Below are 24,702 nucleotides of genomic sequence, written 5' to 3'. Positions count from 1 at the left end.
TGATCAGGGTCCCCAGGAAGGATATCTGAGTAAACCTCAGTAACATATCAAAATATCTGTATAATTTATCATCGGTGTGATTGAAATGGTGTCATGAATAAAAAGTTTTGTGTGAAATGTAGTTGTATCTTACAAAGATAGAAATGTATGTTATTGCTTCAAACGCTGTGCTGCAAATAGATTAATTATAGATGGCTAAATAGCTTTAGTATGAATTCCTACACTGAATCAAACAATTTTAGGGGAAGAAAAAGGGTATTTAAACTTTTTTTTTTTTTTTGGACTAGTTGGCTACTATCGGCTGTAGGAAGGATAAAAATCAGATTTTATGTCGCACAGATTTGAGCTAGAGATTGTGCCACAAATCGTGATTTGTCAGAAATCAGGAGTGTTTGAGTCTGGCTTAAATCCAAAAGAAAACCTAGCCCCATAAGTCACTGCCTGTCCCTCAGGTGTGCCAGAGCAACAGCTGTGACCGTCCTGTCTCGACGCTGAGCCTAAAGGCCACTGCTATCTACACTGATGTCATCTTCTGAGTGCTACACACTCCTAAAGCCGAGCCTTATACGGGGGTTGGCTGGTTTCAGTGGGAAAGGGTGTGTCATGGCTGTGTTATGGTATGACGAAGTTTTTTTGCTCATGTTTTCTCCCCGTTTCCATCACCTAACTTTTGAACGTACAGACCGCAGTGGCCAGGCTGCGGCTCCAATGAGCGCTTAGGCCCGTGTGTCCTCACTTCCTCCGTCTCTCTTCAGGGCCACCGGGTGGCCATCTTGGATCTGGGTTTTAACGAAGAGCGGCAGCGGCGGCAGCAGCAGCAAGCTTCGGCGGATGGAGTCGACACAGTGAGAGACACCGTCTGGGCCCCAGCACTGCTGAAAACCACCCGACTTCACAAATGAGGAGAGATACCAATTTATAAAAACGGGTTCGAGGTGCTAGCAACATCTGTTCGCTTTAGATAGTAAAGACACATAGGGGTCGCTGGGGCCCGAGTTGAGTGCGGGGCTTTTTTTCCCCCCTTCAGCAGCCGGACATCCGAAATGTGAAACGGAGAGCCGAGAGCATCAGGACAAACTGTTTTTTTTAGCCACCCAGCTGCTTTTTTGTGTTTTAAAAGCTTTCTGAGATTTCTGAAACTGTTTATAGTGCTAGCCGATGGCACAAAAACGTTGTGGGACTACGAAAACGTCGCGAACGGTGGGCTTGAACGTTAGCCATTAACTGTTATTTCAGTCAGACTGAAGTTTTCACCAAGTTTCCGTTAGCCGTGCAGCTCCGCTAAACCAATGGTGCAGAGTTAGACAGTGTAGTACACTGCAGCACACTGACGGACTTCGCTGGTTAGCTGGGAGGCTAACTACATTCACAAAAACCTGCTGCTTGGAGGTAAAACCCGGGGTCTCTCCAACAGAACAATGTCAACAAGAACGCCGCTGCCCACCGTCAACGAGCGGAAAACGGAAAATGTGAGTACGGACTTGTTTTACGGTGATCGTGTGGTTCCCGTTGGTGTTCACAGCTACTCGGTAGCTATATTTTAGACAATACTCCGCGGTAGCCAGCCCAAGTTGTCAGACTTTGTTGTGGTATTTGTTCCTGTTGTGTCGCAGTGTAACCTGCAGGGTTTTTATTTTTTTGCGCTGACCGTGCGCTTTAAGTGGATTAGCTATCTCTACATTGGACCAGCCTGGAGACAGATGGGCCACCAGGCTGGAGTGCCGCATGAGGTCTGGAGCATCAGGGATAGAGACTGAGCCCTTATTCTCCCTAATGAGAACAGCATATGTTTGAGCTAACAGCCTCCTCCTCTTTCAGTGTTTGCACTGCTTGCCAGTCAGTGTGTTGTACATGTGTGTTTTCCTGTGGTTGTTCAGAACTAATGCGCATTGGCGTGCGTGAATTCACCGAGGCAGGTAACCTTGGGCAGCCCCTCTCTCTGATTACTGCTGCAGTCTTAACAGTTCAATCCTGGCCTGAAACATCTATTGGATATCTCCAAAATAATTCCCAAGGACATGTACGTTTATGTCATATGTGCGTCACGAGCTTGTCCGCAAAGTGTGTGCGTGATGTGCAGGTACACACACACACACACACACACACACACACACACATCCCTATACCCTATAGCGAAGTGGCCCTTGCTGTCTCAATTAGCAGATGGATTAGTCACTCATTCAGTCTATGCAGCATTTAAACCCATTTTACATCATGTGTTCGTGATCTTGGAGCCTGTTATTTAGACAGATGTCCTAAAACACAGTAGATGGCTACTGGAATGATTTTAGCTCTGTCTGAAAAATGTTGTAAAGGAATGGTTCACTGGAAAAACCAAATGTACTACTCTTTCCTTAAAAACAGTCGCTGTAAATACCTGGCAAAAACCTTAACTTTCAATGGAAGGCCTTTTTATTGGCTCTTTTTTTTATGAAATACAAAGAACTACCAGATTCACATTATGTGAAAGTGGGAAAATAAAAAAAACACGAAAGATGGAGATACAAGACTTTTGCATGACCACGTAGATACACTGAGGCTTATCAGTTCACCGGCATATAGACTGCACATAGACTTTTCCATTCAGTTTCATTTTGCGAAACACTGTTAAATAGCCTAACCTGTTGAGTTCCACAGTTTACACACCGGCTGTTCTCCGTCTGAAAATGATAATGGGAGGTGTCGGTCTGTCTGCGTATCAATAGGTGTGACCCACCCCAGTTAAAAGGGTGGCCCCTCTGTAATGGGTATCGACACATAAGAGTATCGATGAGTTCCCAGTCCCCACTCAAAGCAGGCAGGGCTATTTGGTTCAATGCCGTTCACTTCACCAACATGAAAGGGTCTCAGTCCAGTATGAAGCCCCATGTCAGTACTGTAAGTAGACATTTTTATTAACTCTATCATTTGTCAGTGAGATTTGCTGCGCTTGCTGTATTTTTTTTGGAAGTTTGCTACAGTGACTTTATAGGGCTTAAAATCAAATGATTTCATTCACACTGCAAAACAAACACGTTGTTTAAAGATGGTGTTTGCGGCTTTAGGGAAGCCCTGTATTTGCATGTTAGATCGGACTGTGTAGAGCCCCGAAGTTGGCACCATTGACATTGTGTAGGGTTTAGTTAAAACTATGTGTAGTGCAGTGTCAGCTTTCCCTCGAGACAGTAGAGTGTTGTTAGAGTATCACATGAGGCTCACCAACTTACTAACTGTTATACTGCTGCACAAATCACTAAAACATTTCAGGATACTTCTGTTGTTTAAGGAAAGCTACACATATTTACTGTAAACAAACCAAACCAATTTTTTTATAAAAAAAATAAAAAAATCTTAATGTAACACAATGTTTTAACAGTCTATGGGTAGTAAAATTCTTTATCATGTGCAGACCTGTTAGGCAACGGTTTTGGCTTATGAGATTCCCAAAACTATATTAATGGCAAAACATGTTCCAACATATTTTGTTAATCATAATTGTTAGCTGTTGTCGGGGCCTGGAGAAACAGTTTGATACTTGCTGTACTGCCTCCTGTTCCATCAGTCGTCCTCCTCAGTTTTATAGCTGTGACAGGTGTTTTATCAGGCAGCCTAATCATAAATGCCGTATAGGTGCTCTATAATATCACAAATTCTGTATTCTTTAAATTCTGTAACATCATCCTAGTGAATCAGGATTCAGTCATTCAAGTATTGTGATACTAAAGTTCTGAAATTATTTTATAAGTGGGCAAGAGCAGTTTAGGGGCTTTTCTCTTTTCCTAATCGACAAGCAGCTGTAGTTTGTGGGCATATCGTGCTTTTCTCTGTTCTTGATCAATTTAAGTAGCAGTTTAATTGTAGTGCAGCCTCGGTGGGCGCTGGTGTGGCACGTTGTTTTCTGGCCAGTATCAGCTGTGTGTTCTGAGTATTTATTTATGGGGTAGTTCATGGAAAATGGTGATGACGTAAGGGGCAGCGAAGTTAATAGGCTGTCCAGTGGCACTCTCATATGGAACAAATGGTGTGCCAGACAGTCCTGTAATTCCATCCTGTATGTTTGTTTGATATATTGGTATGGTATGTTTGCGTGCATGTGTGCGTGTGTGAGATAGAACAAGGCAGACTGTCAGTGACCAATGACTGCTTATTAAAATGGAGCTGTTCAGCCTGTTAATTAATATGAAAAACAGGTTGTTTATTGATGTCTATACCTATAGTGAATGCACAGCACCATTTATTTAGTTAAGTTAGTTTTCAGAATTATGACGGTCTCTTTCATGGTGAGGCAGATAATGTATTTATATATTTTAATAGGTTTGTGCCGTAGTGTTTTATTGTTTATATTTAAATCCACAGCACACTTCTAACGGTCATGGCCGAGTGGAGGGGACTTCTCGGTCTGCTAGGTCAAGTGGTCGAAACCGGAATTCGGGAAATTCAGGGTCTGAAGAGCAGCACCCTCATGTTGGGAATTACCGGCTCCTCAAAACCATCGGAAAGGGCAACTTTGCCAAGGTCAAACTGGCTCGTCACATCCTCACCGGCAGAGAGGTGAGTGGGCAGACGTTTAGTGGATGCTTCCTGTTACACATTTTTCTGCAGTTTCCAGAATGTTGCTGCTCTGTTATTGTAACAAATCAGAGCTGGACACTGCAACATCTTAGATTGTACTAAATAACTGGAAAAACAAAGCCCTGATTTTCAATCAATGACTAAACCATAATTTTAATCTGTCTGTCCTTTATTATAACTCGTATAAGCCACTATATAATAAACAGGACAGTCAAGTTATTAATTATCATGGCCTGTATACCCAGATTTCTTCATTCATTTGACAAGCTACATTTTCAGTATTCCACAGTAGACATGGGTGGAATATTATTATTTTTTATATTTTTAGTGTAGTTATTTATTCAGTCAATTAATTATTCTTTGAACCTGACTGATTTTGTTTTTAACAGCAAGCCTATAGTGTTTCAGTGTTATCACTGCATAGAATACAAATGTTGTATTTATAAAAAGATGTTTTAACTTCAAAGTAGGTTGCCAGATGCATAGTTGTCATGTGGAATGACATTAATATTTTTTTGCAGGTGGCAATAAAAATTATTGACAAGACACAACTGAATCCAACAAGCCTTCAAAAGGTAAGGTGTGATATGGTGTTAAATATTGAGGACTGTGTTTTTTTGTTTGTTTGTTTTTTTTGTTTTGTTTTTTTTTTGGTTGCTTGTCTTTTGAACGGACATCTGCTAAAATGACTATTTTGGTCTTCAAACAGTGTCTACCCCAAAGCTTTAGGCTAGCCTTGAATCAGCAGGTTTGTGTCCTTGTTCTCAAGGAAATGATGTCACGCGTCTCAGGAAGGGAGGTTGTTTTGGAATCGGAAGCATTGTTTAAGGCTGTGGGGGAATTATCCCCGTAGAGTTTTTGTTGGGTGCAGATCAGAGCTAGTTGTCGTTTTCATTTTGTGTACGTATAGTTAAAATGGTTAATTCCGTTTTCCAATACTGGCTGGCTTATGGCTATCAGAAGTTGTGCTGTAATTAAAGAGGCCGTGCTGCGTCAGGAGCGTAGTCTGAATTGAAAAAGCTTTGTTGGACTGAATGCACAGTGGCCTTCAGCATTGCAGTCAGGCAAAAAACAGAACGTTCAAGGGAGGATTAATTAGTGCAATACTGGTCGACTTGGGACAGTTTATGTGTGGCTGAAGCTGGCATTTAACTGAAGCAGCTGTACAGCCATCCAACACAAGATGTTTTGATGTAGTTGTGAGCCTTAGGCCAGATACACATCATTCACTGAGCTGGGTTCAAGCTGCTCATCTTCAGTTGCAAAACAGATCTGTAGAATCGATGCTTTGTTTGTATTGATGTTGTCAGTCAGACACCTAACTGCTGCAGTGCTTTGTCTCTCCAGGGTTGTATGGTACACTCAGTGACTAGTTTTTAGGGGTTCATAGATTTTGGTGTTCTTTCAGTATGATTATATTTTTGATACAGCATAAATTAGGGGAGCTTAAATATGCCTTGTGCTTATATGTTAATTCATGCACGGTATGCATGCTGACAATGAACATTTTGTCAGGTTTGATACAGTTTTTAGTTCTGAGGTCAAGATTCAGACCATTTTAAATATTTTGGTACATTTATATCTCTAAAAATGTCTGTTCTATGCAGATTCATTTAATTGCAATAATAATAAAAAAACAGACTCTGGAATTGATTTCCAGTCATTTGAGTGTGCATGTGTGTTTAAAGTAAGCCCCTCCCTCTTCCTGCCCACTTTACTTTGATAAACTACACCCAGCCTCGTTTTCACTGAAAGTGATTTCCACAAAAGATGATAAATTGCTCCCCGACAAGACTGCTAATCTTTCAAAAAGCATTAATATCAGTTCACTCTTATTATGTTGAGAATCTTTGCATTAAAAAGATTCTTGCTTTATATTTTTCATTCTTTAAATATTATTTAGAAAACTAGAAGATAATTTGTCTGTCACTATAAGCACCTTCAACACCCCATTGTCTAATCATGTTTCAACAAGAAAGTCCTCAAATTTGTCTGTAATAAGACTCTTTCAGGACCAGTCCTGGACAGCCCTTCTGGGTATAACGTTAAACATGGTGTACAGAATCGCCTGCTTTGTGTTTCTTTTCATTGATCCGACTCTGTTTGTTTTTTTCTTCTACGAGAAGTTGGCAGAAGTGGATTTTGTCTGAACGATCTGCAGATCTGCAGAGAATCTGTGTCTGTTGGCTTGTGCTTTGCTGCGGCAGCTGGTGGGAGGGAGTGAGAAGGAGCAAGGGCAGATGGACAGATAGGTGGCAGATAGGAGGGAAGTGAGACTGAGGGACAGCAGGATGGTTTTGAGGGGGGAGATAAGAAAAGAGCCAGAAGGGCTGATGACGTAGGTGGAGTGAGAGAATCAGAAGGGACACATGAGAGTAGATAAAGTATAAAGTGATCAGAAGTAAAATAAAGAGAAAGGAAGCACAGAGGTCAGGGGGGATGGTGGGATTCGTATTAGGATTGATGTTGATACCAGTGGATTTGAACCAGTGCCCACTCTGGCATACACGTTTCGAGGCCTCAGCTCTATTATTAGCTGGGCACAGGAGCGCACTGCGGCCACCATTTAGTTTTTTTTTTTTTTTTTTTTCCACAGTGCTATTGATCAGGGCTCCGTGAATGTTCAGCCTTTCTTGCCTGCTGGTGCCAGGCTGACACAGAAAAGCTCTGACTCATATATGGCGTTTCCATCGCTGCACAGCAGGAGCGTCCGTGCTTTCTGCACGTTTTCAGCTTTCCCTCTTTCGCCTTGATCTATTGCCCGTGCTCTTTTTCTCTTCCCTCTTTTATCTGGGTTTCCCGTTTGCCTTTGCAGGCTTCCTCCTGTCCACCTTCCTTTATTTTTCTAGCAGTGTGGAACCACAGGTGCATTACTAGTCCTAGTTTGGTTCCAAAGCTTACACTTGTCCATTTGTGTGTGTGTGTGTGTGTCTGTGTGTGTGCACCTTGCGGTGGGTTGTGTAATTGAATGTGTGGGCGTTCAGGCTCCCAGCCTGTACATGTCCCTCGACTGAAGGCAGTTGTTGTGCCATAGTGTTCCTTAGTCATCAGTGAGGTGTTAAGATGGTGGATCAGAGAGAGAAAGGCCGATTGGAGAATGATGGAGAGATGAACCTGTGACAAAAAAGGCAAAAAGGAGAGCATTTTTTAATTCTTAAATAAGTGAACAGTGACTCCTTAGAAGAGTTGGCCTGTTATGAAAGTTATTTATTTTTTAATGTTATTAGTATAAGTTATTTAGTAACTACTGTGTAACTGCCACATATTGTATGTCGAGAACTGACCCAACCAACAGGTCTTTATAGTTTACTTATAGTGTAGAAAAAAAGAAATGTGCTTATGTAATGTGGTCTAATGACTAGAATATCATTATATACTGATGAGATTTTAGCCACATGCATTTACACTCCGACTGAAATCCATTTACTGTGTGGGCGGTATATGCAAATTTGCATGTTGTGCCGCAGTTATTGCTAATGTTTTGTTTGAACTGGGAGGGATTTTGATTATCGAATGCGTCTTGAAGAGGGATGCTATAACGTGGCTCAAATTCCTCTCGAAACACCCCCTGAAGTGGTTTGAGTGGATTTGTATCCGTTTTATGTTTCTTGAGTGTGTTTACACTTGTGTCTTAACGGTTTGGCCTTTGCCAGATATAATCTTGATTTCTTTGCTGCGGTGAAGACGAAATAGGGATGTCTACAGCCCAGTTTTGTTTTTATTTTATTGTTTTACTTTATTTATTTATCTATTTATTGCAATCTTGTGTATAGTGTAAGCTCATTGTAGGAGAGTAAATCCCCTTGATTACAAAAGCAACTGGAGCAGCAGGTGTCCACAACCATTTGAATGTATGGTGTATATTTTAGTCCAAAAACTAGACTGGAAGATTGCTGTACAATAATGTCTCAGACATCTCATATAATAGCTCTCTGTGATGTAGCTTTTGTAGACAATAGCCTACCAATTTCTGATGTGTGGTTCCTGTTGCCAGAACACTGGAAACATTTCTGATTCACTGATTGAATCATTGCTTGAATCTGTGAAATTCCCCTTTTAACTACATTGCTGGCACTGGGCCTGGGCATTAATGTTAAGTTAGTCAAATCTTGTCTGTAGATTTGTCACGATAAACTGTTCTTGCAATCTTTCATTTATTTTAGTCATGTGACTTTTTATTTACCTGCTGCAGCCATTGCTTTAATGATCTGTGTCTCAGTCGGAGATGGATTGGGGGGAAAAGTGAGATAAGAATAGGGGTTGTTCAGATTGAGAGGGAGGGGAAAGTGAAGGGAATTTTTAATTATGAAGCAGGGTGAGTTCTGGCGTCAGACAGACCTAGGCAGGCCTGTAGTAACGCTGCCCTCTATTTAGGCAGTGTGAGGAATGTGTGTTGAGAATAATAACAGATCTGTAATAGGTAGAATCACCAGGATCGTCTCCAACCCACTGAATACAGCTTCTTCTGCCACAAGTGACCGTGTGAGACACAGCATTTGGTTGTTTGTGTTGTCTGAAGGAGATAGTTAAGAGCGAGTGTGGTTCTGAAGTTTGGTGTTTTGGTATGTCAGTGTGTGCACCCTGTGTGAACCCTGTGACCCCCCCTAAACTCCAACATTGCACTGCCCTACTGATCTGATCTGCTCTGCTGTCTCTGATAGCCTCTGCTTTCTTCACCTGTTGTACACACACACACACACACTCTTTTTGTCCCTCAATCTGTTTGCCTCCTCTCCTTGCTGTCCGTCCTGCTCTTTTTGTCCCTACCATCTGTTTGTCTCCTCTCCCTCTTGCTCTTTCACTTACTTTCTCTCTCTCTCTCTCTCTCTCTCTCTCTCTCTCTCTCTCGCGCTCTCTGTGCCTCTCTCGCTCCGTCTCTCATTCGGTCAGTCTTTTTGTCCATCCGTTTGTCTCCTCTCTGTCTCTCTCTTGCTCTCTCTTGCATACTCTTTTGTCCTTTTTATCCCACCATAAGTTTCTCTTCCTCATTCTCTTTTGTCTGTTTTGTCCCTCCATCCGTTTCTCCTCTCCCTCTTGTTCCCTCTCACTTGTTGCTCCTTCTCTCTGTCTGTCCCTCATTCTCTTGAATTCGTTATGTCTTTTCATCGTTTGTCCTCTTTCTCTTTCTCGGCCTGTCCCCCTCTTTCTCTCGTTTCTTCCACTAAAATCTTTTCAGAATTGCTTTCGTATCTTACAGTTGAGCTCTGTGTGTTGAGTCAGACGGCAGGGCGTTACTTTGTGTGTCAAAGAAGAATCAATGGTGTGATCTGTCCCTGACGTGCCTGTAACACTTGCTCTGTAGCTTTAGCACCCTCTGCAAGATGAGGCTGTGTTAGCAAGAAGAGAAGGGCACAAGCCACAGAGCAGGAGCACAGCCTGGTGTTTCATCTATTAAAGATGGATGAGAGAGTCAGGGGTCTGTTAGTAGATGAATAATGAATAACGCTTAACGTTGGCCTCCACTGTGATGGACAGACATGTAAAGAGCTCATTGTTAGCTCACACACTTCACTAAGAACACTCTGTACATGCCCGCATTGAAACACTGGTTAGGGGTGGTGGTGGTGATTCAATAGGGTAGGCTGGACTGTACTGTAGTGTATTCTGTGTCATGCCTTTCTTCATGCTGAGCACAAATGAAACTTGGTGAAAAATGTTAATAACTGGGAGAGCAGAACAACATGCACTGCACTATTTATTTTATGAATGTGATTCTTTGTGTTTGGGATTTTACAGCCCTGTGTAATTACTTTTCCTTTTATTTCCTCATTCAACAGCTCTTCAGGGAAGTCAGAATAATGAAGATTTTAAACCATCCAAATATCGGTAAGCTGAAAGAGAGAAAACTGACTTTGTAGAAAAATAAAAAGGTGTGCATTCTCTGTCTGTTTTTCTGTCTCTTCCTTTATAGAAACATGGCTTAAAGGGTAAAGAAGTCCTCTAATTTCCTCCTCCGCATTTGTCCTGATTTCGTGCTTGCAAATAAGATAATGAGTAGTTGAATCAGACGTATCATCAAGTCGACACAGAAAGAGGCTCTCCGTGTCTCTTCTGTAAATTTAGACTAGCTGCTGTAAACGTTTCCTGAAATCCTGCCGTGTGTCTGTGTGTGGGGAAAGAAGAGAGTGAGTGAGTGAGAGAACGAGAGAGACGTTTCCTTGGAGACGTTTCGTTGCTGGCAGTGCTCTCCCCTGCAGAGGCGAAAGGCCGTAATGATGGATGTGCGGTTTAGAGCTCATCTTTCCGTTTGAAAATGTGCAGGCTCCGCTGCAAACCTCACGATCAGCCTCTGTGCTAAAAACAGTGTGGATATGCGCATCTATAATGCTGGATGTTAGCGAGTTCTTCATGAAGCATGAGTCACGATTCACACTTCTTTTGTTCCGTCTTGGATAAGGAGTGTTGATTACGCTTAGTATTGCACAGTAGACTGTGTGGAGACAATATCAAAAGGAACATGAACTTGCTCAGCGGTCTAGAGCTATTTTCTAAAAGAAACGTCTTGCATAAATAAATGCCCACACAGAAATCATCAGTATGATTTTCAGGTTGCCATGTTTATATTTGGAACACGCTCCTGCATAACTACCATGACACAGCCATGCCTTTGTGTGTGGCATTATCCGTACATTTTCTTAATCAATGTAATGTGTCTGATTTCAAGCTAAAGAAACTGACATACCATCGAACTGGTCGATGACTGTTATTCTAAAGGGGGAAAGCTGCAGTTGGTTAGTCGTTTCTAGGGTGTTAAAAACCTCCATCTAACACATGGGGCGTACACGTGTGTATCTCAGGAAAAGCATACGCTGCCCCTGCTTTGGCCTGCATGCTCACATGTTTTGCAGAATGTAGGAGCAAGGCTTAAATAAGACATGATCTCCAGAGGAACAAAAAGCATCACAGTTTCTGCTCTTTTTTTATTTATTTAATTTTTTTTTTTTATAGAAAATAAAGCTCACATGTAATAAAATGAGAAAGTATGAGCCAAGGACAAGGAGAGTGATCTATTTTAGAAAGAGCCAATAGAACCAGTTGTTATTAAAAAGGCTACTTATGTTCACAGCTTCTTGAGGCCTGTTTTAATCATTCTAAAGTGTTTATATAAGGTTTCTGAAGCTTTATTTTAGAACTGGTGTGTTTGTGTGGGGTTTAGATTTCTTAAAGGTGTAAGTCTATTTAAATAAGTCCAGTTGTCGTATTCTTATTTTCTATATCTTTGTCTCCCTACAGTTAAGCTCTTTGAGGTGATAGAGACTGAGAAGACTCTGTTTCTTGTGATGGAGTATGCCAGTGGAGGTAAGAGTGTCTGTCTGATTGGTTGTCAAAAACAGCCCCTCTCGCGCTCTCCTTTTTTTTTTTCTCTCTCTCTCTCGCGCTCTCTTTCGTTCTTACCCTCTTACTAGTTTCCACTTTCTCTGTCTTGGGTGCCATCTCATTCACTCTTTTTTTGCGCTCTCGCTCTCTTACATACTTTATCACCATTCTTTTGCGCTCTTTCTTTAGTGTTCTCTGTTTCTCCTTCACTCTCTTGCTCTCTTTCGTGCTCTCACTCCCTTTATGCTCTTGCACTCTTTGATGCTCTCTCTCACTCGTGTGTGTGTGTGTGTGTGTGTGTGTGTGTGTGTGTGTGTGTGTGTGTGTGTGTGTGTGTGCTCACTCTCTCTAGTTGTCTTGGATTGGGGTTGTTTTTTTTATTGTTTGCTTCTGTTTTGTGTGCAGGTGAGGTGTTTGACTACCTTGTGGCTCATGGGAGGATGAAGGAGAAAGAGGCCAGAGCTAAATTTAGACAGGTGCAGTGCTCTTAACATCTTACTGCTCTTAACATTTCCCATACACACAGTGATTTGTAAAGGGCACTCTGAGATCTCCACACAGAATGACCCCGTAGTTTGCGGTTAAACCTGTCCTCCTGAGTGCAGATGTTCTGATGTATTGAATAGACATACTAATGATGTTCTTCTGAACTCTCCTATCTCACACAGGCATGTATGCTGTGCTTGTAACATTTGAGTTTCTTAAGGCCATGTGAACTTTATTTTAAAGTTAATATTAAATATTAAATTGCCAGTAAGATCTTCTATCAACTTTTCCATTCCTACAAACTGAGGAATAGTCTTCCGTAGCATCAGTGTGAACATGCAGTGATCCAGACCCCTAATCCATACCTAAACCTTTTATTAATGGCATATTTTCAGCTCTTTATTACCTTTAGTACTTTTTACTTTTTTAATTTATCCCCTACCCTATTTATTGTTTAGTGTCTTTTTCCTTTAGTTTAAGACTGTGTTCTGTGTTTTTTTGTTACTTGTCATACGTGTTGCTCTCACCAAGACAAATTCCTTGTATGTGTAACATACTTGGTGAAATAAAGAGATTCTGATTCTGATTCTGATTTTTTTAAAATGAAATAAACGTTATTAGTTACCTCTGTTTCCTGTTATACACTGTAGAAGATTTTGGATGATGACCAGTGTGATTATTACTGTGGTTCATGTAAAAAGGCCCGGTGACCCGGTGACTTATTGTGGTCACTGTAAAAAAACAAACATGCAAGGCTAAAATGCGCTTGTTGAGGTGTGCTAGTTGGACCTGCTCAGTGTTGCAGGCAGGTATTGTACCCACAGAATCCATGTACGCTGTTACCTCTCATAAATACATACAGGCTATGGACATCATGGCATGAACAGGTTTATACCAAGGGAGGATTAGAATATGCTGCCTATTTAGATACCTTATTGCTTATGAACAGGCAATGGTGGATCAGTAGTTATCACACTGTATTATTAATTATTCAATACTGGCTTCACTAAACTGAGACCCACAGTTATGCACTTTATCAAGAGCAAGATGGGTGTCATAGCATAGCTGACCCTGTGCTCATACCCCTGCTTACAAAGATGGGATATACAAAGAAAAAGTGACAATTATTTTTTTAAATTTTTAATTAACATTTTTTTTTTTTTAATTATTTTTTCATTTATATTATATAATTATTTTTGTCCATGTTTAATCATTTTAAACTACTTATTGATGATGTAAACCTTTTTTTCACTCTACAGATTGTTTCTGCTGTGCAGTACTGTCACCAAAAACACATTGTTCACAGAGACTTGAAGGTAAGTGTGTCACTGATGACGCCTTAAAGAAATGCTGGTGCTTTCTGCATTTATCTCACACTTACTTGTGTGTGCGTGCACACGTGTGCATGACGAAGTGCAGCATGCTTACTCTGTCTTTAGTTCGGAGTGCCATAAATAATCTATGAGATCAGAAAGGGGAGGCGTCAGACAGCTGAGTGCATGCATATGAAAACTGGGCAGAAATAAAAGGATCTCACTCTGCACATACCTGTATATTCCTTGTTTTAGTTCAGTTTTAATATATGTGCTCATATATAATGCTGTTTCATGCATAATGCATAGTTTCGCAAGTTCAGCACACCCCTCTAAGGGAGAAGCGTACTGGGGGCACAGAAGATTCTGTCTGAAGTGGCTTTCAAGCACAGGAGATTGCAATGTACATCACAGCTGTTTATCAGCATTCATAATGATAATGACTGGTTGAGAGCAATATCTGCAGCGAGCTGGCTTAGTGTGCCTGTGCCTGCAGTATTGCTGAGAACTGGCACACTAGCACTTTTGAATGTTCCTACCTTGTCACTTCAGTTCAGGGCCAGTGTTTCCATCAGCAGGTTATAGATTTTGTGTATCCACAGTTTGCATATGTTATTTAAATAACATGTACTGCTAAGTTATTTACTTTTTGTAACTGAGTGCCTTGGTGTCCCTTTGATACTGTGACGGTTTGAAATCTCCCACTGTGGGACTAATAAAGGTTTATTTTATCTATTCATAAAATTACCATCAATTGACTAATATGGAAAATAAATAAATTTAGCACTTTTCCAGAAGTAGCATTTATATCTAATCATTGCTTAGATTAATATTTTAAACAGATTAAATTGCTATTTCTAAAGTTGCTTCTTTTTTTCCCCTTCACAGGCTGAGAACTTGCTGCTGGATGCTGATATGAACATAAAGATAGCAGATTTTGGCTTCAGCAATGAGTTTACTGTAGGGAATAAGTTGGACACGTTCTGTGGTAGTCCTCCATACGCAGCTCCTGAGCTCTTCCAGGGCAAGAAGTATGATGGTCCTGAGGTGGATGTCTGGAGTCTAGGGGTCATCCTCTACACACTTGTCAGCGGTTCGCTCCCCTTTGATGGCCAGAACCTGAAGGTCTGAGCTTTTCTCTTGAGAATTTGTGCATTCCATAAATTATAGTCATTTTTGATTTGGGCATATTGATATTTATTTGATCTGTTGTATGCATGTGTTGCGAATGGTGTCTGTGTGTGTAGGAGCTCCGTGAGCGTGTGTTGAGAGGAAAATATCGAATCCCCTTTTACATGTCTACTGACTGTGAGAATCTCCTCAAGCGCTTTTTAGTGCTCAACCCGGCCAAGAGAGGAACACTAGAGGTTGGTGTCTGTCGACTTTCCTTAAGTTCAGTCTTTGTTCATGCGTTAACTGACAGCCGACTCTCAGCCTTTCAGTCTTCCCTTCATGTATCTCCACCCTGACATATTATTATTTATTTTTTTCTTATTAGGTTTATCTGTATCCATCATGCCATCAGTCCACATTAGTCTTTAGTCATATCTCCTATGGCTCAGCTGTGCGCATGCATCACAGCTTATCCTCGCTGTTGTCTTGCTCTCTTACTTTTGCTGATGATGTAATCTGAATGCACTCCTTTGCTGTTCCCATGTAAAGATGAATTATGCATCTGCAGTGTTGCTGCTGCTAAATGCGTGGTCCCTGAGCACTCTGGAAAAGCATGCTGGGGCAGGCACACAAACTCTGCTCTATAGCTCAATGTTTGAAAATTGCAGATCCTTATGAAAGTAAGGGAGTCAAATTTGAGTTCTGAATAAATGGCTTTATCTTAATTTCTTGTCTAGCCCAAATAACCATCCTACTGTATGTTAGAAAAATTAATATATTCACATTTCCTATTGGAGAATGAAATGAGGTTTTTTTTATTATTATTATTATTTTATGGTTGTTGAACCTTGTATCTAGTAATGGGATTCATTGTTCTGTCTTAGCAAATCATGAAGGATCGCTGGATCAATGCAGGCTCGGAGGAAGAGGAACTCAAACCTTACACGGAGCCAGAGACTGACATATCTGACCAAAAGAGAATAGGTATGCATAGAGCGTAGCTGCCGCCTCAAGGGTACAAAGATTGTGTGGTTCTGAGGAAAGGTCACATGGGATTTTTAAGCCCACTGTGAGCAATACACTCCTATATTAGTTAGTGTAGCCTTTCATACTGGACGTGTGTGTCATGTGTCACTGCAGTGGTAAATGCAAAAATACACTCTAATTCTGATGCAGTGTGGTATTCTAGCAGATTAAATGCTAGAAACAGTACGAAGTGCAGTATTTGTAGTATTATATATGCAGTATTCTTGCTAAATGTACAATCAAGACCAGTAAACATCTCAAAAGCTTTTTTGGAGCCAACTGTCTATTTATATTTTACAACAATAAGGTCTTTGCAACCTGATCTTTTAAAGAAAACGGCTAGCTAACAAAATCATGTATAATAAATAAAAAATAAATAAAACAAGTGAGGCTAATTTAAAAAGCTGGGCTCAGATTTCATCAGCATAAAGTTTATTTTAGTAATACACTCTGTTCTGGCAACAGAAAGACAACCTTTTTCTATATATTTTTTTGAATGGTTTTGTAAGGTTTTATAACTCACTATTAATATAAGAAGCATTTTTTGTCATGCCAATAAAGGCACAGTAAATTTAATTAGACTGATTGATGGGTAGAGAAAAGGAGAGGGAAGAACATTTAGAGGGGATTGAGGAACTGTACACTCTGAGCTTGCCTCTGCAGTACATAGTGGTGTGTTGCGTAATTCACTGCAGCTGATCCATGCCACCACCACCCCCCCCAAGCCCAACCCCCCCAGCACATGTCTGTAAGGAACTCCCCATGTAGCTCCAGTAAGTGGGAGCACAGTGTGATACAAGCATGTGCTTTTGACAGGTGCTTTGTATATTGCAGCGCTCACTGTATTTGCAAGAACTCTCACCACACACAGTGGAGTTGAGAGCAGGCAGGGTTGGTTTTTTAAAACGCAGCTTACCGATCCTTATCTGTTTACCGCATCAGGTGCATTTGCATGTGTAACGACAAACAAACACCTGCCTAGTTACGTTACCTATTTTCTCAGTTTTAAGTTGGGTTTCCCACTCCTAGCTCTCTCAGCCCCAGCTGCATCTGCAGTCCACAGAGCTAGCCGTTGCCTCTGGGATGGAAAAAAAGTGGTAAATAAATTTAGGCTGATAAAGAAAAGCACACTGAGCACTCTTGAGTGTGCTCTGCAGAGGGAGCCCAGTTTGAAGTGCTTCTCTGGAAGAAGGCACTTAGCCAGTCCCCACATGGATTCTCTTATGCCTGCATGACACAGACTTTGTCCGTCTCTAGACCAGTAATTTTCTCTGCACTGTGACATAGCAATGCTTTCCTACATATGAGTTCCCAGTGAATGCTTGGTATGTACTGTGTAGTGTATAGTTTAGACCATAGTGTAGACTATAGTGTGGACCAGTGGTTCTTCAACCTGGTCCTGGAGTACCACTGCCCTGCATATTGTAGAGTTTCTATTATAGAGTCTGTTCTCGTTATACCTGATGCACCTGCAAGCCCTTCCTGAGGTGAATGGATTAAGAAAGAAAACCAGTGTAGGCATGCTCATTTAAATGTTGGCTATTCTGCAGATGTGATGGTCGGTATGGGCTACTCTAGGGACGAGATCCAGGAGTCTTTGTCCAAGATGAAGTATGACGAGATAACAGCCACTTACTTACTTCTGGGCAGGAAGACCAATGAGGTAAAGAGCTACTCTTCACTGATAATACCTCAGAACAACTCTAAACAAAAGGAATGTGCAAGTATCAGATGACTGTTTTGATAGCTAACTTATATGGGGTTTGTTTCTGGTATATGTGTAGGAGGTGAGTGACTCAAGCTCCAACAGTAATCTGTCCTTGGCGAAGAACAGACCAGCTAGTGAGATGAATGGTCAGTCACCAGCTCACATGAAGGTCCAGAGAAGTGTCTCATCCAATCAGAAGTCCAGACGCTACAGTGACCAAGGTAATGCTCAGCAGTTCGATTTTACTTGTGTCCCAAATAATTATGGTGTCCCCTTGACTGCATATTTTGCAGATTTCTTGACCTTGAAATCGGATCTTTGAGATCATTAAGAGTTCCTCTTAATATTTGGGTTCATAAACTACAGTGTAATAATAAATGAAGTGCTACAAAAAGAAAGATAAAAGATGTTTTGTGGTTGTAATGCCCAGTATTTGAAATGCAGCTTTTGGGCAATGATTGCTGGCAGAGCTGTGTGTTCTCATTTTCTCTGTAACCATTTTGACCCCCCTCTGAATTGACCAGTGGTCAGGTTTATGCTGTTACAGAGATACACAGGCCTTAATATGTCTCTCCCTATTTTTCTTTCCTCTCTCCCTCTCAGTTGCTGGTGTATCTAACTCAGGGTTGAGTAATGGTAAGAAGGCTGTCCCTGGCACAGCAGATGGTGACGTCAAACAGGACGGAGGGGTGGCAGGCCGCAAAGCTCCGTCAAACAGCCCTCCCAGCCCACTATTGGGCAATGCCAACAACCCAAACAAAGCGGACATACCTGAGCGCAAGACGGGCAACTCTGTCACTCCCAATGTGAGTGTATGTTTATAGTGTGTCCACCTGTCCCTAGTGTAACATTGTTTTTCCCCCAGAATGTGCTTGGTAGAATTTATTTAGTTTCACACAGGTGTCTAACACATGCCTATACAGTACATTGTGCTGTGTTCTTATACCACTAGCGCTCCCAATATTCCAGTTTTACTGATGCTTCATACTGTGCTTTGTACTGGGACGTGTTGCTGAGCAGAGATGTGTTCTGATGTTTCCCAGAATAACTCTGGATCTGGTGGCATGTCCCGGAGAAACACATATGTGTGCAGTGATCGGAACAACACAGAGCGCCTCTCTGTTATTCCCAATGGGAAGGAGAACAGGTAACGTTAGGATGAAGTCTTTGCTTTTAGGCCATGTGGTCAGAGTTGTTTTGTAAAGTTACATAAGAATTTTTTAAATATGCATGCCATTGCAAGTTCTGCCACATGCTTTAACAAGTAGGTGAAAGGAATAAAATGCATACGTGACTGTCTTTCTGCAGTGCGTCTTTGTCTCCTGACCAGCGGAACCCTGGTGCCTCCACTCACAGCATCAGCAATGCTGCCCCGACTGATAAACTACGCTTCCCACGAGGCACTGCAAGCCGTAGCACCTTCCATGGGCAGCTGAAGGAGCGGCGCACCGCAACATACAACGGCCCCCCAGCCTCACCCACGCAGCCCCGCAGCCGCGGCAATGCCAACAATCTGCTCACTAAGCTTACCTCCAAACTCACACGCAGGTAAACATCTTTGTACACAGTCCTGTCACTATTTCAGGCATAGATTTGGTGGGTAAGCAACAAAAAAATGTCAGACAGTACATTCAGGATGGCAGATACAGATGCAGAATTTCCGTGGTACTTGATTGTGCCATATTCTGATGGGTTGCAATGGACAAATAAAGAACCAAACGTGGTGGCACAATTTAAAAGCATTACCAAAAACTATGTCAATGAACTACTTCTCTTTGTAATTAAAGTTGGACACTGTTTTGACAAGATCCACAATTAAAAAAAACAAAACTATTAGGGATAAATATCATCACATTGCCCACATGTAATGGTGTTTTAGCCCAAGAAAATCAATGGTATTTTTTCCTTCTTTTTTGTCTAATTTTAAATCCATTGTTCTGAATCATTGTTGTTTTTTGAGGGCAAGTCAAATAGCAAATAGTTTTCTTATTACCTCCATCTGTGTAATGTTTCCACCTTTTTTTTGTCACCTTTTTTTGTGTTGTAGAAACATGTCATTCAGGTTTTCAAAAAGGTAGGAATTCAAGTTTATCGGGGCGATTAATCAACTAAAAAGAGTTGGAATACTAACACTTGCTTAGTGCTTAGTGTTTTCTTTGATTGCTGTGATTGTGTTCATTTGTCTTGAGGTCTTTTGATTAAGCATGCCTTAAAGCTTTATCTGCATGCTGTCACAAGCCAAAAGCAGGCTGCTGCTACTGATTGCAACTAATCAAGTTCATCTGCTTGATGGGGCTACTTTCAGTAATCAGCTTATGTTTTAGCGACCTGATGTTTGGATCTTGCAGTAGTTTATTATTTGCTGTTTTTTGTTCTACAAGCTTAAGTGCAGACTGTCGTAGTAACTATTCATGGACGTTTGGTTTAAGTTGCCGGAGGTCAGTTGATGGATTTTGATGGAACGAGACTCGTAGACTTGGAAACGTTTAGGGATTAAATTATTGTTGGAGCATCCTAGAATTAAATGCATAGGGTTTTGTGTGCAGGAAATGCTGGCTTATTTGATCTGTGTTACAGCTCTTAAACTGGAAAGATTTGTCTCACAGGATTGGCTCAAACTGGGAGTGGCCAGAAGTCTAGAATTGCTTGTGAAATATGGCTTGGAGAATGTTGAATCCACTGCCATCTAGTGGTAAAACAGGGGTAGCTGTCCTGGGATTTTTTGGCATCATTTCTTATTCTTTATACCATGTTTTTTTTTTTTTTTTTTTTTTTTTTTTTTTTTTTCTCAAATAGTTTTTTTTATCTATTCTTTATATATATATATATATATATATATATATATATATATATATATATATATAAAAAACAAATCTAACATTAATGTCTGTGTGGAAGGACAATACATGTTACATGTGGTTACATGTGCACTCACACCAGGCCTGCACTGCTGCACAATCTTAGAAATGGGTCTCCCCAGGAAGAACTTGCATAGGAGACAGTTCGCGTAATCTTGGGAGGTTTAAATTCTCCACCACTGTAAGACTTGACTTTTAGTTTTTAGTGAACACACTCTACAATCTCTTAATGCCTTCAAAATGTTCCTCTTTGCTGATTCTACTGTTTCAACCTTCCCCTCTGTTTCCTCTCTGCCCCCTTCCCCTTTCTGCTTTTTCTTCTTCTCTTCCTTCCTTCTTCCTTTACTGTCTTTCCATCTTTGTCTTTTTCTCTCCGATTTTCTCCGCCAGGGTCACTTTTGACCCGAACAAGCGGCAGTCTGCCGCCAAATCAGGGACGGGGGCACCCTCTGGTCCCCCGGCCCTTTCAGCCCCCTCCAACCCTGCGGCAAAGACTCTTAGTAAGTCTGTGCTTTTCTCCTCTACTCTCTCTCTCTCCCTCTCCCCCTGAGCCATGCTCTTTTTCCACATCCCTCATCTTCTGGCAACATGTGGCTCTGCAAAGGCCATGTTCCTCTGCCTCCTCTGATCTGCATTTCATTTCTTTTTTTTTTCCAGAGCAGTTTTGAAATCATTAAACGCATTAAAATCTTGTTTTGCAGATTCAGGAGCAGTGGCTATAGGGAGTTGTAGGAATGCGCAGATGGAGAGTGTCTAGAGTAAGGGCTTATTAAAATGCACACATAACGACATGCACACATCTCCCCGGGGTTAGAAGAAGGTGTCTCTGTGTATGTGTGTCGTTATGTGGTGTATGTGCACTTAGGTCAAGTCTGTATGGAAGACAGCTGATCTCACAAATGTCAGTATGATAATACGCACACTCTATCCCACACATTCTCCCGCATGAGCACAGTCTCTGTACAGAAGTGGTTTACATGTAAATCTGTGTGTGTCCAGCGTGGGTTCACACAGTGTCTCCTCTCCAGGGCTCTGAACCGGTTGGAAGGCTGAGAAATTAGCAAAACTGTAACCATCCAAAGCCATAAAATAACCACTTTTGGTTCCAAGAACCATGTTTGTAATACAGATGTGTGAGCGTGAAGAACATTTTTAGGGTCTAAAGAACACTCACTTGATATAAAGAGTCTTTACACTCACACACTTTTTTTTATTTTTAATAGTAAGTTAATAATAAATAATTAGTAATAAGTTATAGTTAACTATAATAATTTTCTCCTTGTAAAGTATTTTGTTTAGGGGGCTTTACACAGATAGCCAAGACTAACCAAGCCTGTTGTGCAGCTTTTATGAGAAGGAAATAAAGGGGATTGGCAAAATAAAAGGGATAAAATGAACCTGATTTTTACGTTTGTTCTAACCAGTTAAGCAGTGTTACACTATATGGACAAAAATATTGGGACACCCTCAGGAGGTTTTCTGACCTCCCATTCTAAATCCATGAGCATTAATATTGAACTTGTCTCCTCTCCCCAAGCTTCCTCCCCTTTTATATGCTATGCGCATCCATATCCGCCGACCCTACTCTGTAACTCTGAGTTGCTGGTGGTCCTACACTGCCACTTCTCAATAATATCACTCACAGTTGAAAAACAAACTTACTTGACAAACTTACTTGTTGCTATAGTGGCATCCTATTACAGAACCACACTGAAATTCAGTAAGCTCTTTAGAACAACCCATTCTTTCATTAATGTTTGTAAAGGCAGACTGCATGGCTAGCTGTTTGATTGTATACACCTGTGGCAACAGGACTGAATGAGATTTAGAGGTGTGTCCCAATTTTTGCATATTATACTGCATGTAATGGATGTTGGTGGTGCAACCTTATGAAGAAACTTGAACGTACTGATTTGGCTCAGATCAAACTTTCTTATTCAATTGACTCCGTTTCTGAGCCCTGTTTCTCTCATCACACCTCTAGAGCAGGCACTCTCCCTATGATCATAATGTGACTCGGATTACCTCGGAGATGAACGATGTCCACGTTGTCCGAGAAGTCCTCTAATGTTTAACTCATTGCTCCTGTGCATTTAGATCTATTTGTGTACAAGCACTTCACGCAACCTTCCACAAAACTGCTAAGATATTCCTTCTGTTTTAGTTTGCTGCCCTGTTCTCTCAGCCTCTCTCTCATCTCATTCCCTATTCCTTGCATTTCCTTTTTTTCCTGCTCTAACTTAATGCTCCCTAACTTAACTAAATGTTCTGTCCTGCCTCTTCTTTCTTTTTTTTCTGCTTTCTAATCAAACAAAATAGAGTCTCAACCGAGCTTGAGAGAAGCGGGAGATTTGAGGGCACAAGGTGAGGGTTTCCTGAACTCCTTTTCTTCCACTTGGCTAGACTAGAGAGTATCTGGTCTCTCAGTATCTCCTCTGTGTTTGACTCTGAGAATTTAGCCTATTGTTGACACCTCATTAGGCTTGCAGAATTGTGGCCTGTGATTTACTTGGATTTGTAATTTCTGTTGTTTTTGACTGCAAAAGCATGCATGGTGTTGCGTGATGTTACCGTTTGTGTTGTGATTTGAGTGCTTGTATTTTTTTTGGTTTTGTTTTTTGGTACTACACTGCATGCTGGCTTGTATCAGTGATGCCTTCATACCTACATACTTTATGCACCATTACTGTGTGGTAATCAGAGCATGGTTAGCATGCGGGTATGAGTTTGGTTACACCTCTGTTGAAACACCAAACAAGCGTAATTTATTTGAAATTGTTATTATTTCACAAGTTCTTCTATGCAAACTATGCACCACTCTTATCCAACCACTCATTTTTCCTGTTGATTTTTAATGTTTTCTTTCTTTATCTGCTTGATTCTCTACATTACTCCTCTCACTCGGTTCTCTTCTTCCCTCAGTCGCCATGTACCTGGGGATCAGCAAAAAGATGAAGGGAAAGATGGAAAAGACGGGAAGCCCCGCTCTCTCCGTTTCACCTGGAGTATGAACACCACCAGCACCATGGAGCCGGCCGCCATCATGAACGAGATCCGCAAAGTTCTAGACGCGAACAACTGCGACTACGAACAGCGCGAACACTTCCTGCTTTTCTGCGTCTATGGTGACAGTCGTGCTGACAGCCTTGTCCAGTGGGAGATGGAGGTTTGCAAACTGCCCCGCCTCTCACTCAATGGTGTCCGATTTAAGAGGATATCTGGGACATCCATCGCTTTTAAGAACATTGCTTCCAAAGTTGCCAGTGAACTCAAGCTATGAATCTAATCTAATCTAATCTATTTAGAGGAATATATGGAAGTGTTAAAATCCTATATAGAGAAAATAATTAAGCAGTACAATCACAAAAAAGTAGCAGTTTCCAAATGTGTTTTTTCTTTCTTTTTTTTTTCTTTTTTTAAACAAACCACTTACCATATGTATTTAAAACCATGTATAGACTTTAACGTTGCTTAAAGCAATAATTTCTTATGTGTCAATTATATTATTACACTTCGTTAAACACTGTAAAAGAGAATTTTGGTTCAATTTTTTTGGGTAAAATTGTGTTCTCCTTTACCTATGCTCAGAGTGTGCATTAAGGAGTGAAGAATTGTCAAGACACAGCTGAAAAGTACAGTATCCAAGATCTTTTTAAGGTAGAGCTCGATTCTCTTATTTTCCTCTCCAGACAGTGTTTATATATAGGTATTTGGTGTCTTGAGCAGCCCATGTGTAAAGGGTATGTAAGATCCCTGAAGAGAAAAAAGCTGCTTTTAAATTGCATAAAACTACGTTGGATCTCTGTTGCTCCGCACCACAGTCTATAGTTTCTTTTGTCTTTGAAAGTGCTCGTTCTTGACACATGCTCCAGCCAGCTCAGTTTCACTGTGTGAATGTTATGAGATGTTGCTGAAGGACAAAAACTAGCTCTTTTATTTATTTCAGTTTATGCCCACCACTCAAGTGTATTTGTGTATATAATGTACCTTTTTGTTTTACAACTATTACACATGGTCTTACTCTTTGCTTTCCAACCTCTAATATTTCAGGGCTACCTGTAAATGGTCACTGATGAGATTCAATATTAAAAACATCTATACTTGACTGACTATACTTGCAGACTCTGTTCAACCTAACTGTAGCTTGGTCTCTGTCAGTAATGTGTTTTACTCAAAACTGCTGATACACCCTTTGCTCTGTTCCAGGTCCTGTAGATACTATAGGCTTTGACTTGACTTGTTTATCTGGTTACAAAGGTATTGATTGAAGGTCACAGCTCACAGAGGGGTTGCACAAACCTAGTATTAGCCAGCCTCCAGTATCTTCTCT

General features: G+C 41.0%; 1 protein-coding gene across 8 annotated transcripts; it reads left to right on the top strand.

The window, feature by feature from the left end:
- The first annotated feature begins 677 nt into the window (after nucleotides 1-677).
- mark3a (MAP/microtubule affinity-regulating kinase 3a) lies at nucleotides 678-24,484 on the top strand. 8 transcript variants are annotated; one of them, XM_072677938.1, is made up of 20 exons: nucleotides 2,714-2,877; nucleotides 4,336-4,530; nucleotides 5,073-5,126; nucleotides 10,329-10,377; nucleotides 11,785-11,850; nucleotides 12,274-12,344; nucleotides 13,614-13,670; nucleotides 14,556-14,792; nucleotides 14,915-15,034; nucleotides 15,665-15,764; nucleotides 17,357-17,469; nucleotides 17,591-17,735; nucleotides 18,118-18,320; nucleotides 18,558-18,661; nucleotides 18,823-19,062; nucleotides 19,562-19,588; nucleotides 20,763-20,872; nucleotides 21,074-21,130; nucleotides 22,692-22,736; nucleotides 23,295-23,335. In XM_072677938.1, the coding sequence occupies exons 1-18, from the start codon at nucleotides 2,770-2,772 to the stop codon at nucleotides 21,127-21,129; spliced, it is 2,055 nt and encodes a 684-aa protein (XP_072534039.1). In that variant the 5' UTR covers nucleotides 2,714-2,769; the 3' UTR covers nucleotide 21,130; nucleotides 22,692-22,736; nucleotides 23,295-23,335. The 8 variants fall into 8 exon arrangements, with proteins under 8 accessions (XP_072534040.1, XP_072534035.1, XP_072534036.1 ...); XM_072677936.1 differs by lacking the exon at nucleotides 21,074-21,130 and having other exon boundaries at nucleotides 2,715-2,877; nucleotides 23,295-23,469; XM_072677939.1 differs by lacking the exons at nucleotides 2,714-2,877; nucleotides 20,763-20,872; nucleotides 21,074-21,130 and adding an exon at nucleotides 678-1,469 and having other exon boundaries at nucleotides 23,295-24,484.
- Nucleotides 24,485-24,702: the final 218 nt, after the last annotated feature.

Source organism: Salminus brasiliensis, chromosome 4 (genome assembly GCF_030463535.1).
Source record: "Salminus brasiliensis chromosome 4, fSalBra1.hap2, whole genome shotgun sequence".
In the NCBI taxonomy this organism is placed as follows: domain Eukaryota; kingdom Metazoa; phylum Chordata; class Actinopteri; order Characiformes; family Bryconidae; genus Salminus; species Salminus brasiliensis.
Note: the sequence above shows the minus strand (reverse complement) of the source record. Positions and strands in the feature narration are given on the sequence as shown.

Coding starts and splice junctions, on each gene's coding strand:
- mark3a (XM_072677932.1), top strand. CDS start 2,770: ATGAGTTCCCAGTCCCCACTCAAAGCAGGCAGGGCTATTTGGTTCAAT. Junction 11,851..12,273: donor GATGGAGTATGCCAGTGGAG/GTAAGAGTGTCT, acceptor TTTTGTGTGCAG/GTGAGGTGTTTGACTACCTT. Junction 15,765..17,356: donor ATCTGACCAAAAGAGAATAG/GTATGCATAGAG, acceptor GCTATTCTGCAG/ATGTGATGGTCGGTATGGGC.